Source organism: Pyrgilauda ruficollis, unplaced genomic scaffold, assembly GCF_017590135.1.
Source record: "Pyrgilauda ruficollis isolate IOZ18807 unplaced genomic scaffold, ASM1759013v1 scaffold30, whole genome shotgun sequence".
Classification (NCBI taxonomy): domain Eukaryota; kingdom Metazoa; phylum Chordata; class Aves; order Passeriformes; family Passeridae; genus Pyrgilauda; species Pyrgilauda ruficollis.
Genome location: NW_024524378.1, coordinates 7,455,479 through 7,471,153, shown reverse-complemented (window position 1 = coordinate 7,471,153; position 15,675 = coordinate 7,455,479). Strand labels below are relative to the sequence as shown.

The following is a 15,675-nucleotide window of genomic DNA, read 5'->3' as shown; positions in this document are numbered from 1 at the left end:
GCTCTACTGTTCACTGCAGGGACAAAAAGTTTACTATTGCAACTGAATTTACCTAATTTAATTTCCCATGTCCTTTGATACCCTTCACTTATATTTTTGAAATATTGATAAAGGAAAGCAATTGTCCAAATGTTTACCTGTAAGGTATGGAGAGACAGCTCTTCCAACACTCTATAACTGTCTTTATGATTTCCAGATTGTGCCTGAACACAGCTCTTTTTGGGTGAAAGGCATTCTTCATCAAGAATTCAAGCAATCTGTTAGCCAAAATCTCATCCTTAATATTCCCCTACAAAGACCAGGACCAAAAATAAACATAGTGACTCCGAGAAGACATATATTGTTTTAGGAAAGCTACTAAGTAAACAAGTTATGTTTGAAGTTAATATGCAAAAGAATCGTAAAATGTAAAAGCGACTGATGTATAAAATTATTTAAGAGCATAAAAAAAAACTCAGTCATTCTCTACCAAACAGTCCCAATAACAATAAAAAGTAATTTCACAGTTCCTTACTTTGGGAGTGGCTACACTTGTCCAGGAAAGGATTGTAACTACTATTTCCACTACCATGTAATGAATCCCTTCCCCTCCATTATTTCCAGAAACAACAAGCTGCAGCAATGGCCCAAGCCAGTGCTTCGCATAAGGCCGGAATACCTATGGGGAATCAAAGACAAAGTACAAATTACCCAACTATTTAGCAACCTGTTGTTAAATGAACATTAGTGGTAAGACTGCTCAACCAACCTCTTTAGGACTTTGCTCAAACCCTGAGGGAACAATGACAAACGTTTTAAAATAAAAAGTGTCCATAACTACGTTTCTCACTTTTGCTTAGAAACCTTTAACCACAGAAAGTGAATTATTTCGTTAGAGCACAGACAGTATGGCTCTGCCTTAGAATATCTGTCTGTAAAGGATTTGAGAGAGTATGTCATTCATCTACCCTTCCATTTCAGACAGCTTTACTAAGAAAGTAGCATTAAACAGATACAAAAGTTCTTGAAATAATTCTGATATTCAGTATTTCTCGAATATTCCAGACCGAACCATTATACTTTAAAATCATTGTATGAAGCAGGTTGAGAATGTTTTACCCAAGAATGAGAGCTAGCAAATGTTGCTTCTCAAGCAAACACACATTATGCTATCTTAGTATCTTTCTGCAGCAAGAACACCATTTAGCTCCAAGTGTTTCTAAAGGACTCATCCGTGTCCACTAATAAAACACTGTATTTGCTCCTGTGAAGATGGAAAGTATAATCACCCCACCTCTTGCCTAGTATCAATGAATACATTACTTGTGTTTTCCAGAAGATACATATTGTGGACACCCTCTACTTACAGAAGTAGAATATGAGAGAAAAATTATTAATAATGCATTCAAAATACTTGGAATTATCTGGAATTCTGGGCCATAAATGCACTCCCTTTTATCACAGGAAACTATTCAATTTGAATGCCCCAAATGTCTCACCTGATGAAATATTTTACCCTGCAAGAGTTACACATTTGATATTAAGAATAAAAATTACTCACATCCTCAGTATTAACAATAAGTTTTGCTATGAAGAGGCGAATATTTAATGGTACTGATGGGTTTCCTAATTTGCCATGAAGAAATTTCATCCAAAGAGGAAGATCTACTGGAACTGTACCCTGAAATTTGGAACAGATGAGCAAAAATCAAATCACTTCTCACACCCAACAGGCTTACCAAGCCAAAAAGCTCCAAGCTCAAACCACACAAGTTTCTCTATAATATAGCCAAAAAAAATAAATGAATGAAGGGATTCAATCATGACTCTATTTTCTTGGTAGCATTAATAGGAAAATGCCAACTTTTTAGTTAATACTGGCCTCCTCCACTTTGGGTGTGATCTGGTTCCTCTGCATATGTTTAATCAGAGAGATCATGGAAGCCATACATTCATGTTGGTTGAATTCATCCATTTCCAGTTCCATCTCATCATTTAAAACCTTGTGTTCTGTGGGCTCCTGGGAAAAAAAAAAAAAAAAAAAAAAAGGTGTTACTATGGTTAATAACAACACTGTTTTCTTTTAAATCCCAATCATGCCATGAGTCATTCTGATCTTATCTGTGCTTAGATTTGACTACACACTCAGTGTGTGCAACTGGGAATACATCAAATGTGTTGCTCAAACAGACACCTCCCACATGCACGCACCAGATCTGCACATTCTTTACTTTTTGTGCCAACAGATGCCAACTTTATGTTACTCTCACTTTACTACCTGCCAGGACAGGCAAATGCTGAAAGCAGGAGGAGCTAAGCTGAACCCCATAGCAATTATCTCATTTCATAGCTCAAATAATATATTAACACCTCAATTTTTATTTGTTGTTTCACACTGACCAGCATCTCCAGCAGCTCTCTTTTGCTACACAGAGTAAACCACAAAAGAAAATTGTTTAGTTAGAAATCACAACATTACCAGGCAAACTAGAAGTGTACTTCCTATCTTGCCTAACTTCCCTGCAGCTAAAACACCCTCTTGCTCCAAAACATGGAAGCAGTTATCTTCACCAATGTTAACAGTTACTTTGACAGACTGTGTCCTCAGCATCTATACTTTTTACAAGCTCCCTGTTTCATAGCAGGTACCTATTGTATCAGCATTACTGCTGGTGAGACATCTTTTGATTGCAGAAGGAACACAACCTCAAGTCTTTGCTGAAAGAACAGCATTTAATATCTCCCAAGAGCAACAGTTAAGTAGAAGGTGCCACAACAACAGAAAAAGAAAAATAATTGTTTGATTATTTATTCTATCCAATGATACAGCCAGTTCTGTCACAGACCAAACAAAGAGGGAAATGAGGAAACCAGCTGCTTAACAGCAAAACGTAACCATCACAGGATGTGCCTGAGTGCAGTACAAACCACCTTTTTACAACTCAGGCTGGACTGCACTCACACTACTCAGCTTTAGAAACCCAACAGGGCATTAGTTTTCTTCAGCTGTAGACAATGGAGAGAGGAAAAAAGAAAAGTGACAGAAAACAGCTCAAGTCCCCTCCCTCATCTTCTGGAGGAACCCATTCTCAGATAGAACAAATACAGAAGACTATAAATTTCTCTTACTCAATCCTAATAAATGTATGCAATTCCTCAAAAGCTTAAAACTTTTCTTTCTCACAGCACTAAATAAGTCACTAAATTACCTTTCTCCTGAAACGAGTGCTGCTAGCTGTAACATCTTGGGAGCTATAAGAAAAACCTTGGACTCCAGTAGAAAAATCAAATTGACTCATTTCCTCACTCAAACTGCTATCCATCATGTATGATGAAGAAGATAAATATTTGGGTTCATCTAGACAGGAAATAAGAACAGTCCATTAATGAAAGTAATTACAAGAAACAAGCCTTTATTACCCACTAAAAACTGAGGGTAGGTGGGAATGAAATACATTGGACACTTTTATTTGTTCCTGCTACTGTAGAAGCCAGTGAGGAACACATCAAGAAACACTACATGACAGGTAAGAAAGTATTTTTTTCATCACCATAAATGACTTTCATACCCTGGCTGGTATTCCCTGCATCCCTGGCCTCCTTCCTAATAGCAATGTACCGCTTCTTCCTTTCCAGAGGAACCTACACAGCAAGAAACAAAGTTCTAATTACTTAATTTTTAGAAAATAGTTAATTACTTTTAAAAAAAAAGTGTTAATAATCAGTAATTTATTTACAGAGATACCGAAAAATTATTAAAACCACTTGACATGAATGGATATTTCATGTTGTAAATGATTATTATTAATGCTACAGAGAAACAACTGAATTTTTTATTCCAACAGCCATTCACTATCAAAGTAAGTACACTAAGAAGTATGTTAAAAGTTATGTGCATTACAGGTTTGTTCTACATGCCAGGTCTGGATTTCTCTCAGAAAAACGTATTTTAAATCATTAGAGGAATACTCAATTTTTTTGTATCCTCTTTCTCCATATGTTAGAATTGACCTGGTCTTCAGTAACTACACCGTTAAAGTCATACCCTTTTCTTAGTTAGAAACACTGAAGGCCAGAAATTTCACTCACCTCAATTTCAACAGGAAATGTATACTGACGCTTCAGGTCTATCAAATTTTCAAAAATCAGCAAGTTCTGCAAACCAAAGCATGTTTGGAAATAGCAAAATTATAATGCTGCACACAATAACAATTGCTTTGAAAGTATTTTATTTCTTCTTTTAAAAAACTGAACAGATCAATGTACAACATAGAAAGTGTGGCATGCTTTTTCTTTTACATCAGTACTCTAAAAATTTTTTTGCTACTTAACTACTTAGAATTCACAGCACAGAATGTGCTCTGTAAAAAGGACTCTCTTATTCAAGTATATTCCAAGCACTGGAGAAGTTAAACAATAGGGGCTTTTTCCTCCTATTTTAGAAAATGGATTGGGAGTGGAAGGAAAACAGTATCACTACTTTCACCCATTCCCAAACAGCTGGTAAAACTTTCATCAGCTACCACTCCTTCTATTGCCTCACTGGGTAGTTTGTTAGTATAATTGCACATCATTCAGGTTTCATTCTTTGATTTATTGTCATCAGGTAAAATCACTTTGTGTGTCATGCTTCTAAAAGCCTTCTAATAGCAACAAAAGCTTCTCACCTTTTCTGATTTTTCTGAAAAAAGAAAGCCTTGATAAAATTTACTTTCAGTGAAGACACAGCTGATGACAGCAATAGCACAGTTATATGCTGCACAGTGATACTGTCTCCTCTTCTCCAGCAGCTGACTCTCTCCTGCCATGTTCTCTGTAAATGCATCATAGCACGACCTTAAACACAATCAGGCAAGAAAACACCATCAGAAATCTTTCACTAAGCAGTACAAGAAGGGTTCCAATCAGAGAACAGTGAATCAACAGAATTTCAAGGAAGCAGAATCTGATTAAACCACCTCAGACTTGTTCAAGTATCCTGCAGGTAAATGGAACCAAAATGGAACCATTCAGCAATGACAAAAAAACCTCCCCAAGTATTTAGACAGGAGTCCTTAATGTCAGAAATGTGATGACAGGTTATGTTCGGATAAGATGAAAGTTTGTTTTGATGCAATAATGATTCTCTCATGGTCCTTTGCCAAAAAATTATGAATGGACATGCATGCTAAGGTGTTTTATGGATTAGCTGAGAAAATAGTTTAGATGTGATTTTTAAAGGTCTTTGGCACAAATCCAATTATAGATCTGCAAATCATAGAATCAAGAAATTCTTTGAAGTCCTCATAGGACACAGTATTGTAAAACAAAAAAACAAAACAAAACAAAAAGCAATTTAGGCATCTTATATTTTTCTCTGAACATTAAACAAACTAAACAATTCTAATTAACATATATATTCAGTATTTCTCTTTTGTCCCCCTTTGCAATGATGATCAAGCCAATTACTCCTACTGAGTATGCTGCTCTATTATGAAATGTAAATAAAAACCAATCCCATCATCTCATCAATCATATAAATACCAATTTTGCAATACACAGCCATATTCCACATAGAAGTGTGAGTATACTGAAACTGAAGTTGTGAAAACACAAATTAAAGGCCAAGAATAATACTGGAAAGGTAAAATAAATGTGTAAGCGTAACAAATTAAAAAAAAAAAGTACAAAAGCAGGAGGCAAAGGTTATCATAACACAGGATTGTAGTTTACACTACAGATAATTCTATTGAGGCAAACTCAATATTGTGTATTTAATTTAAAATCAAAAGCTATGTAAGAGATTATATTTACCCTTGAACAAAAGCATATTTTGCTTCATATGGCCTACTTAAAAAAGCATATTTGGTCAAATCCTAATCAGAAATATAAAGCAAATAAAATAAACTATGGTCTTACTTTATTAGTGTCTTGGTAAGTTCATTTCCTTCTACACTCATGGAGCCACGGTACACCTGGTTAATTTTAGAGTCCTTGGAGTAAACTTCCTCTTTTGGAAGACGCACATACATCACCTCTAGCAGCTTGTAATACCCCATTTTCTTAGTAACTTGGGCATCAAAGCTATATTCATGGGACTAGAAACAAAGAAGCAGAATCTCAGGAGAAAACTTCCTGACTCTTGTCCTTTCTAAATAGTTCCACAGTTACTTCAAATTTCTTAGACAACCTTCAGCTTACTTCTACCTTCTAAAACAGAGAAAAGACCTGATAATAAAAGATTCTGAGATCCTGTGTAGTGTAGTTATTAAAACTGTGTCGACCCATGCTTGTCTGGTGAGCTCTCTTAACTAAAAGTGACCTAAATTATTATAAGGATACTGGAGGAAAATAAGCAGAGTACCAAGTGGCAGCTCAGCCTCATGACACACATACACAAAACACACACTGTCATCATTCTTGGTGTCATTCATGAGTTTCTTTATGCAACCCCATTTTGGTGCCAACATTTACAGCAAAGGAACATGGTGTGGGTGACGCTACATAGATCTTAGTTTTAGCATTTTGTTTCAATAACTACAACTAAACTTTGGTGATTTCAGCATCTTGCTCATCCTGCTGCCTGTGAACATCTGCACCAGCAAAACCTGGGGACTGAAGAACTATAGCAAGAACAGAGACCTTGGCTGGCAACAAGATCATTGCATGCAACTATACTCTTAAATTGGAAGAAAGGCTGTAACTAGAGAAAGGAAGATCTGTGCTCCTAACCCCTTGCTAAAGAACCTTTGCAATGATTACAGGTGTATTTCTTTCTCTAGAATTAATGTACCTAATTTCAGAGCTTTCACAATGAAAGTTGGAAACATCTCCCCCAATGTAGTAACATGCTACAATTTTACACAGCTTTTATATTGCAATGTTACAATGGGTTTTTGCATTTGACAAACCCCTTCAGATATATACAATAACACTCCAACTTCAATTTTTACACACAGTAGATATGCAAACATGCATTAACTCCAAAGGAACAATGTGTTGGGGAAGAAATAAAAGTTTATCAGTAATAATCAAATTATATAACTGGCACATGCTTCTGTTCCAGGATACAGAAAACTAGAAATCAAACCACATTTATCAGCACTTTATTCAAAGTTAAGCAAAATGTACATACCAACATCAACATTTTCTTAGACCTTCCCTAACCCTAAATAAAAAAAACCCAATATAATTCATACCTTTGTAAATCTGGAATTAAGTGTGTCCATAGCCTCTACTATGATCTTGCCAAAGAATACTCTCAGTGCATCCAAGCTGCAGTGCCACAAGAGAGTGAGGAGGGACCGATCCACAAATGCTTGGCGGGCAGTATTTGAAAGAAGTTCCTCACTTCGGAACATTTTGTGAACAGTGTCCAACAACATCACTTGCTTGTCAGTGGTGCCCCTAAACGAGATGGAAATCTCAAGATGGAAACTCTTTCACCAGACTTCACTTATGTCTCACACCCTTAGGACATCTAGATTTTTTTGCTGACTGCATTCATGCCCTCTTGGGTTATCCTACAAGGCATGCAAGATCTTGGCTAAACTACCAAGTATTATGCAGCCCTCAAAAAAGCCCACCTCTGCTTCTTAGTCTGCAAGAGATGGCAAACTTGTTTGTGTATCTTTACTAATTTAATCCTAAAGTGAACATTAACTTTCTCAGTTCCTTTTTACTAAACAATTTAAAAGAAAAAATTATCCAGTATATGTGAGAGATGCAGGCAAACCAAAGGAAAAAAAGAACAGTGGCTATCAAACATTCCAGTACTAGATGATCCGCTATTCTGAATAATTTTATCAAAGCCAAAATTTCAAAAATGGGATATGGTCATAAGGTAAATGACTTTGTCCAGGAAATTACATGCTCCACAATAGTCACTACTGAACAGCATACCAAAAATTGGAATGTTGGTTTTGGAAGAGATACTGAATACCTCTTCTGTGGAGAGAGCATGTTTGAGTCTACAATTTACCACCCTAGAATTATTCAATTAAATAAGTGCATTGTTGTATTTTCAAAGAGGTTGAACAAATTAATTTGTCAATTTAAGTACTATCAACTTAAGTGATCATGTGGATGTACAGGGATAGCAAATATACAACAAACAAGTGCTATTTTCAACTGGATTATCTCAGCTTATTTACAGAAGGCTTTCCAAATTTGCACAGGCACTGAAAGTGTAATCTGGAAACGGATGTCACTTGCTCACACTTCGGAAATACTTTGAAAATGTAAAGACAAAAGCAAAATCTGAATTAAAACTATTATATAAAACTTTATAATGTAAATCATCATTATTATAAGAACAATAAAATACAAGAAGCACATTTGCTTCAGCAAAAATTCAATGAAAACACACACAAAATCCAGTGGACTAAACCCACCTTCTGGAAATTCTTTTGAAGCTGGCTTGAAATAAGTCCTCCATGAAATGTCTGTGGTCCCTGCAGAGGATTTCTGTCATCAGTTGCAACAGCATTGGACTCTGAGACAATTCTAATGCATCTAAAAACTGAAGAAGCAGCAACATATAACATGAAAAGCCACAGTGGATCAAATCACTTCAATCTAATGATGTAATTATTTTTTAGTACTAATCAGAAGCAGAAGCACAGAAGTATGTGCTTATTGAATGTGCTTCTGTAGATTCAATTTCTCGATAAAGACATAACCCAGAAACATGAAAGATGATCTCTTCATGTGAACCAAGAATCTCTCTCTTTAATTCCAGATCCTGTGAAACACTTGTTTCCAGACACAGTTCACTTTGGCTTTTAATTATGTATTCATTAAAAAATGCTGACCTTCTTAGTGCAGTCTACATAGTTATTGTGCTTCAAGGTTCCTTTGGGAAACTCATCAGACCTCATGGGAAAATTGAAAGCTACAAGTTGATCCAGAGCATTCTTAAGATCATTAAGCTTTTCTCCTGTCAAATTAGTGAAGAACGGGAGAATTATCACTGCTTGGCCCTGAAGGGAAAAAAAAAAAAAACCCCACATAAAAAAACCACATAAAAGAGATACAGTTTCACAATAAAAAATAAGTTATTCCCTAACTATGAAGCCAGCTGAATAGGACTGCATAACAGAAGCAGCGGCTGCTCTTACTGATTCAATGGCTCAGTGTATTAATAAAAATACATTATGTAGCTGCTTTTTTTCCCAGCTTCTGGATCAGAAAACAGTTTTTAACTCTCATGTCACTGTTGAGTAAGAGTTAAAGCTAATTAACACCCCATGGCTGACATGGCTATAAATAATACCTCATTGTTTTTTAAGCAAGCATTCATTCTCACACAAGTCATTGATTTAATACATCACCTTGTAGCTAAAGCAAAATTCCAAACTTGATTTTGAATGCACAGGGAAGTACAAAACTCTGCCTAATTAAAGGCAGGCTGGCTGAGAAACAACCGCACAAAACTTCCATGAGTACCAAATGTTTTATTACTCTAGTCCAACCAGCATCTTTTGTAAGTCCCACTTTCAGTCTGCAGAACTTTATCTCCCTCTCCTGACCAAGCTGCATACAGCAGCCACTCCGTTAGTACTCCATGAGTACCAGTATTAATGGACAGACGTGGACGTAAAAATCACAACCAATGTTCATAATTTGACCTCTAGGAAATACCCACTCCTTGCTAAAAGCCTGATTAGCTGTCATTTCTCAAATGAACACCTGGGAGTACAAGACAACTTGCAACTGAAGGTAATTTTTTTTCCTAACAATTACATTCCTATCTTCTGAGCAAGAGGAAAAAAAAGAGCACCTTAAACCAAAGCATGGCATCTGTGATAGTACCTTCTGTCTGAAGGACAAAAGGGATGATTTACAAATTTTAGGATACTGAACAGAAGAAAAAAACCCCAGAAGTCCATAAGAAAATTTAAGCTAAATATGAGAGAATTCCATGAACAACTAACATTGTAATCTGGGGAGGGTAGGGAAGCTGTTGAAGTGAGCAATTTACCTTAAGATTTAAGCCTATATTCTGATCAGTAAGTAGACTGGTATAGGTATTAAAAACAGCTGTAAATGCTTCATGATTGGTATTGAAAGAAACTGAAGAGTCTATCTGGAAAGACAGAAAAAAAATTATTTGGTTTTTTTTTAAGAAGTTAAAGAGATTTGTATTAAGGCATAATAAAAGCCCTTGAGCTATAGAATTATTTATTTCCAAAAATACACTGAATTAACAGAAAGCACATACAAAGTGATTTTGGTTTTAAAAGAAGAACTATAAAAGCTCCTACTCAGTACAAACAAAATCATGTTGGGTATTTTTCAATTCAAAAAAATATTAGTCTCCTTCTCAAAGCCGAATTTCCTACTGGTTATTTCAGCGCCAGCTAATACAGCAATACAATTCACATTCTGTGTCCTACCTTTAAAACAATAGAAGCTTAAACTAATTAATTATAAAAAATAAAAATTATGCTCAACAGTTGATCTTTGAGTATATTTGTGTACAACTACTTTTTATAAGTTGCTATAAAACCCCCAAAAGGATATGTAGAAAATTATGTTTTCAAACAGAGAAAAAAAAAAATCCCAGACCAAAATCTCAATGTCACAGAAATTAGGTGTTTACAGTAAAGATAATTCTGTAGTTTCTTAATATGTGTAGAACTCATCCTCTTTGACTTCCTGGATGCCAACATGACAAAGAATGTTACCAGAGGCTACTCAGAGTTCACTCTCTGTACTTGTACCAGTTCTCCAAAAGGAAAACAGGCAGCTAAAACAAGAGAACAATTGAAAAAAAAAAAAAAAAAAGGTGGTAGGGGGGAAGAAGAGCAATAGCTAGTAATTTCCACCTGTCCCAAATTTTTTTGTACTTTGCTAATAAAAACACCCAGATTTTAACAATGCCCAACTTTTCCCTTTTTTAATTTTTCCCCCCAAGCATAAAACATTTGACCTGAACAGCCTTTCTTGAAAACACGATGCAATCTCTACAGAACCAGAAATGTTACCTGAAGTTTATAAAGCAGTACATACCTGCAGAACTTTTGCCAGCAGGGTGAGGACTGCCATTTTGCTCTCGGCAGGTGAACCTTCGGCCCACCAGCCATCCAGTTTATCCCAGTTTCTCAGTACAGCTGTCACCAGTTTTGCTCCCTGCTGCTTGCGCACAGCACGATCCCTAAAGCTCTGATCTAACATGCCATTCAAAATGCTCCCCACCTGGAAGGAAGAGCAACAGGTAAGATTCTTGCAGCCCAAATGAAAGGATGGTAGAATCACTTCAGTGGTATGGGCACTCATAAAAAAGGAGCACCACAAATCAATGCTAGATCTAAATCTCAAAAGGATGCGGAAGAAAGGTCTCTGCAGGAAATTAAAAACACACCCTTCTCAAAAAAAAGACCTCTCTCCAATTTACTCCTGTTTCAGAGCACAGTGCCACAATTAGTTCTGATTCCTTTTGTGTATACATGGAGAAATAAATGATAATCCAGACCAAAGACCAATACTTGATAATTTTAGTGTGAAGTTGAAAAATAGCAAACATGTTAACTTATTCATATCCATTTTGAAAAGAAAAATAACCCTTGCAAAGCATGTATGAACTAAGTATGTTTGAAATCTCTTCTCTTCAAAAACTAATAATCACTATCATCTAAAAGATACCCTTAAAAGAATTAAAGTATTGCGGCATGCTCAGCACAGGAAACACTAATAATCATCACCAGAAACAGCCTATTAAAACATACACATTCCTCTACAGTCTAAATAAACAATTTTTGGTATCACCAAAAATGATGCTGCAAGTCTTTTAAACTACTACTGGATGCAGCACATCTAAGCATAACATTTTGGATTATAAAAGGGCCAATTACTTTTAAAGGATGATTCTACTTTGCTGAGCATCTTTTTAATCAAAAGAAAAAGCAGACTTTTGATCTTTTTGACCCTTCTGTTTATCAGAAGCACTGAAGTACTTCTCAGTTCTAAGTTTCCTTCATGGCATTGAGTTCTATAAGGGCTGTAGACAAACAGGAAGAAGTCTGTTGAGCCAAACAAGCAGCGCTGAGACTGAGTACATGACAAAGTATATCATATTTATTTCAGCTCAGGAGGGTTGTGTGTTTGTATGTCTCTCTTTCAAATACTCTGATCTAACTCTACCCTAGTCCTGTGGACTAAATACCCATGAACAGTTGGAGCTTGTGTTTCAGTTTAGTTTTATCCAAAACAAATCCAAGTCACATGCTCTGGGACCATTCTGCAATGAAAAGCAAAGCACAGTAAATGGGTCCCTCCTTTGAAAGGACATTTTTGATCTGAAGTACTGTGCAAAGACATCCTGAAATACATAGATCTCAGGATAGGTAACAGGTAAGCACTTTCCACTCAGTCTGATCTGAGATCACAGAGTAATGTTAAGTTCCAGAGATCATGATGATAGAACCAGTAGGTCAAGACAAAGAAACCCCTGAAATTCAAACCAAAAACTTTTAATGCACTGCTGTCTGAAATTCAACCCAATACACTTTCCCTACTACACACTCCACCTCTGAAGACAATAATAAAATTGTAACTTTTATTGAGTATTCCCTTTTGACTTTGTCCTTTTGAAGAGTAAGCCCAATACCATTTGAGGATTGCTGACAGCTGATTCCATAAGACGGACTATGATCACGTCCAGGTTTTTCAGTAGCTGTTGATTGATAGTTTCTGAGAACAGGCTGTAGAAATATTGTCCATGAGAGAAATTTATCAGCTGGTTCTGTGATGCTCCTGACAGTGGCACAGACAACACTACTGTGTTCAACAGCAGACTTACTAGCTCCTCACACTGAAAATCAATGTATAGAGACAAGAGTTATTCCAAAGACATCACATTTCACTTAGAAATTTAGAAAAGCACATGGGTTTTTTTTTCAAGCTCCCATCCCAAACTTTTTTCTTTTGTTCATTTTAATGATTGTAACTGGAGAACCACATCCTACCTGCTCATCAATAGCAAAGGCCAGCTGCAGAAGACTGTCAGCTAATCGCTTCCTGCTGATGTCTAAGCATGGAAGAGAGATTCTTTCACCCCCAGGTGCAATGCCTTTATAAACAACTAAAAGAAGCTTGGAGCCAACTGAGAAATCAGACCCTTCATCCTATGGAAACCAAGAAAGAAGTGACAATCAACAAAAGCTGAAAGAAGGCTTCCAATCCATCTGTACAGTTAATTAAAACACTTGAACTCCAGATAATTTCCTTATAAAGCAATGTAAATATACCATGACAAGACACCTTTCTAACTCAGGGAAGAGATTTTAAATGAGACAATCCTATCGTGTACAAAGTTCAGAACAAACTGAAAGTAACTTGACAAATGTTCCAGATATTCTGATCCTCCTCCACCTTTTCAGGTTTACTTGACTACAGAAGTAAAATGAATAGCTAAGTCAGGATGGGTGGGACACAAATGGTAAACCATGCAGCTCCTTGATTATCAATATATGGCAACCACAGGTCTAGATTTTGTTGATAAAGAGAATGGACAGAACACAGAAATTAAGTATTTGAAGTACTTGTTAGCTTTTCTCAGCCCTGTTACAGCCTCATTCACAAATTCTCAGTCTTGGTGGCTGTTTCACAACTTGTTCCTTCAATTGTCCAAAGTAGAGATCTACTACAATCAGAAAGTTAGTGGAAGGAATTTGAGTAATATAGTCTACATCCTTACACTTCAGAGGTCTCTATCGTGTCTTCCTGCAACTCAGACCCACTATATTTATTCTGATCAGTCAGGAAATATTCCTTTTCTAATTTCCCTCATCACTTTGAATGGTCTCTGCATAAAAACTGTTAAAAATGCCTCCTTTATTTGACAGTTAATACTGATTTTTTGAGTTTTCAGTTTTGCAAAGCTCACTTAAAGGAAGTTAGAGAATCAGATTTTCAGAGATTTTCAGAATCTGGAGCTAACCACAGAAAGACTAACATAATTATAAAGGTTATTCAAGCCTCAGTATTGTGCTACTCAGATTTGTAGAATAACCCTAAAACATTTGTTTTTGATCCCATTCAACACTAGCTCTTCATTGTTGATCTCATTTTAAACAAAGTCATCTGATCTGTTCTCTGTTTTTATCCTGGTTTTACACAGGAAAAGCTCTTTACCATGTACAAATGTTTACTATTATTTTCTGTATTAATAATCACCTGACCATGAAGAACAGAATGAAGCAGGCCAGATTTCTGGAGCTGCTTACAGGCAGAAAGGACAGCACCAATCCTAACTTGATCCAAACGTGCCTCTGAATTAAACAGATCAACAGAACAAAGGTCCTCAAGGCTAGAGAGGAAAGAGAAGCAATAATGTTTTATTAATGCATCCACAGACAACATTATTTACTTTCCATGGTGAGGGTTTGTTCTGGACTCAAGCTTACCAGAAAGCCCCTACTTACCTCTGCGGTGTGATTCTTTTTTTTATACACAATTTCAAAGATTCCTGGTAGGGAGATTTCATCAGAGCTTTCATGAGTCTTACTGAGATATCTGGGAGGTTTTTCATGACTTGCACATCAGCTGTGTTAAAGCCTATGTGTGATGGATCACACACTGTCATCACCACAAGCTCTATAAAGCTTGCATTTAGCAGTTCCTTCTCAAGCAGCTAGAAAGAAAAAAAATTAAACAAAAACTTTAAAAATTCATTCAGATTTCTCTATTTAATTTTTCATAACTTACCATTAATCCTATCTCAAATGAAACCAAACATGAAACAGTACCTATTCTTGCTGATTTTCTCTATTGAAATGTCTGACTTTCAAACATTTATGCTAATACATAGAAATTAGGTATCTATAAACATCAACATAGGATTCATGCTATCCCACCAAACTGCAATTTGGATCTTTTAAACCACATAGGTCTGTTTCAGTCTTGACTATACAGCTGTAAATCCAGATGTACATCTCTGTACACACTATCAGAGATTTGCTGACAAGACAATCACAGTCTCAGAACTAAACCTGGGAGTGTAAATTTCCTAAGAGACTCATAAGTATTATACTTTATATAGTTAAATAAGGCTTATATTGCATCAAATAGAGAGACCAATAGAGAAACCTGAATATCTATACTGGATTCAAGAAAGGCAGATTGTCAATTCTTTCTGCCTTTCAAGCAGCTACCACCTCCAAACATTTAATGCCATCAGGAATCATACAGGAAATATTCACTGCAAGTACTCCATATACAGAACACGTATATTTAAGTATATAAAAATTTGCATCTTTTATCTACTACATATTTCAGAGCCTACCTTCCAGAAATCCTGCTGGCACGTTTCCAGGATGACAGTGACAAACTCCAAGATCCGGACTATAATGGTGCACTTGCTGTAGTTGTACCTGTCCCTTTCCTGAGGGCTGAACATGCTGCCTTTGGAACTGCTATCAAAGCACTGCTCTGCTGCATGGACATCATGCAAAGCAATAGTGTCCAGGAAGAACTGCACAGCCTTCAAGAACAAGGAACTTTCATTTACACCTAGAAAGAATTACACTAATTTGAAATGCTTATTGCTTCATGCTTGGAAGAAAACAGCCTGAGATGACAAACAGAAAGAGGCACATCTCACACCAGTGTTTTCTGAAAGCTCTCTGCCTGTACTAAGTATTACCATTCTGGGCAATAGAATAGCAGGACAGCATTGTACCTAGTGATCACTCCAAAAACTAACCACTACAAGAA

General features: G+C 36.3%; 1 protein-coding gene across 1 annotated transcript in view; it reads right to left on the bottom strand.

Moving 5' to 3' along the window:
* PRKDC (protein kinase, DNA-activated, catalytic subunit) overlaps positions 1-15,675 on the bottom strand; it is an 82,306-nt gene that overhangs the window by 38,359 nt on the left and 28,272 nt on the right. Inside the window, exons 32-50 of the mRNA XM_041473702.1 lie at positions 15,245-15,471; positions 14,385-14,593; positions 14,137-14,269; positions 12,927-13,085; positions 12,569-12,772; positions 10,972-11,157; positions 9,941-10,045; positions 8,772-8,939; positions 8,352-8,479; positions 7,158-7,365; positions 5,878-6,056; positions 4,647-4,815; positions 4,069-4,134; positions 3,549-3,621; positions 3,189-3,337; positions 1,862-1,999; positions 1,541-1,660; positions 515-658; positions 138-289 (exon numbers count right to left, since the gene is read on the bottom strand). Coding sequence (XP_041329636.1) covers positions 138-289; positions 515-658; positions 1,541-1,660; positions 1,862-1,999; positions 3,189-3,337; positions 3,549-3,621; positions 4,069-4,134; positions 4,647-4,815; positions 5,878-6,056; positions 7,158-7,365; positions 8,352-8,479; positions 8,772-8,939; positions 9,941-10,045; positions 10,972-11,157; positions 12,569-12,772; positions 12,927-13,085; positions 14,137-14,269; positions 14,385-14,593; positions 15,245-15,471 — 2,917 coding nt within the window. The remainder of the gene's footprint in view (positions 1-137; positions 290-514; positions 659-1,540; positions 1,661-1,861; positions 2,000-3,188; positions 3,338-3,548; positions 3,622-4,068; positions 4,135-4,646; positions 4,816-5,877; positions 6,057-7,157; positions 7,366-8,351; positions 8,480-8,771; positions 8,940-9,940; positions 10,046-10,971; positions 11,158-12,568; positions 12,773-12,926; positions 13,086-14,136; positions 14,270-14,384; positions 14,594-15,244; positions 15,472-15,675) is intronic.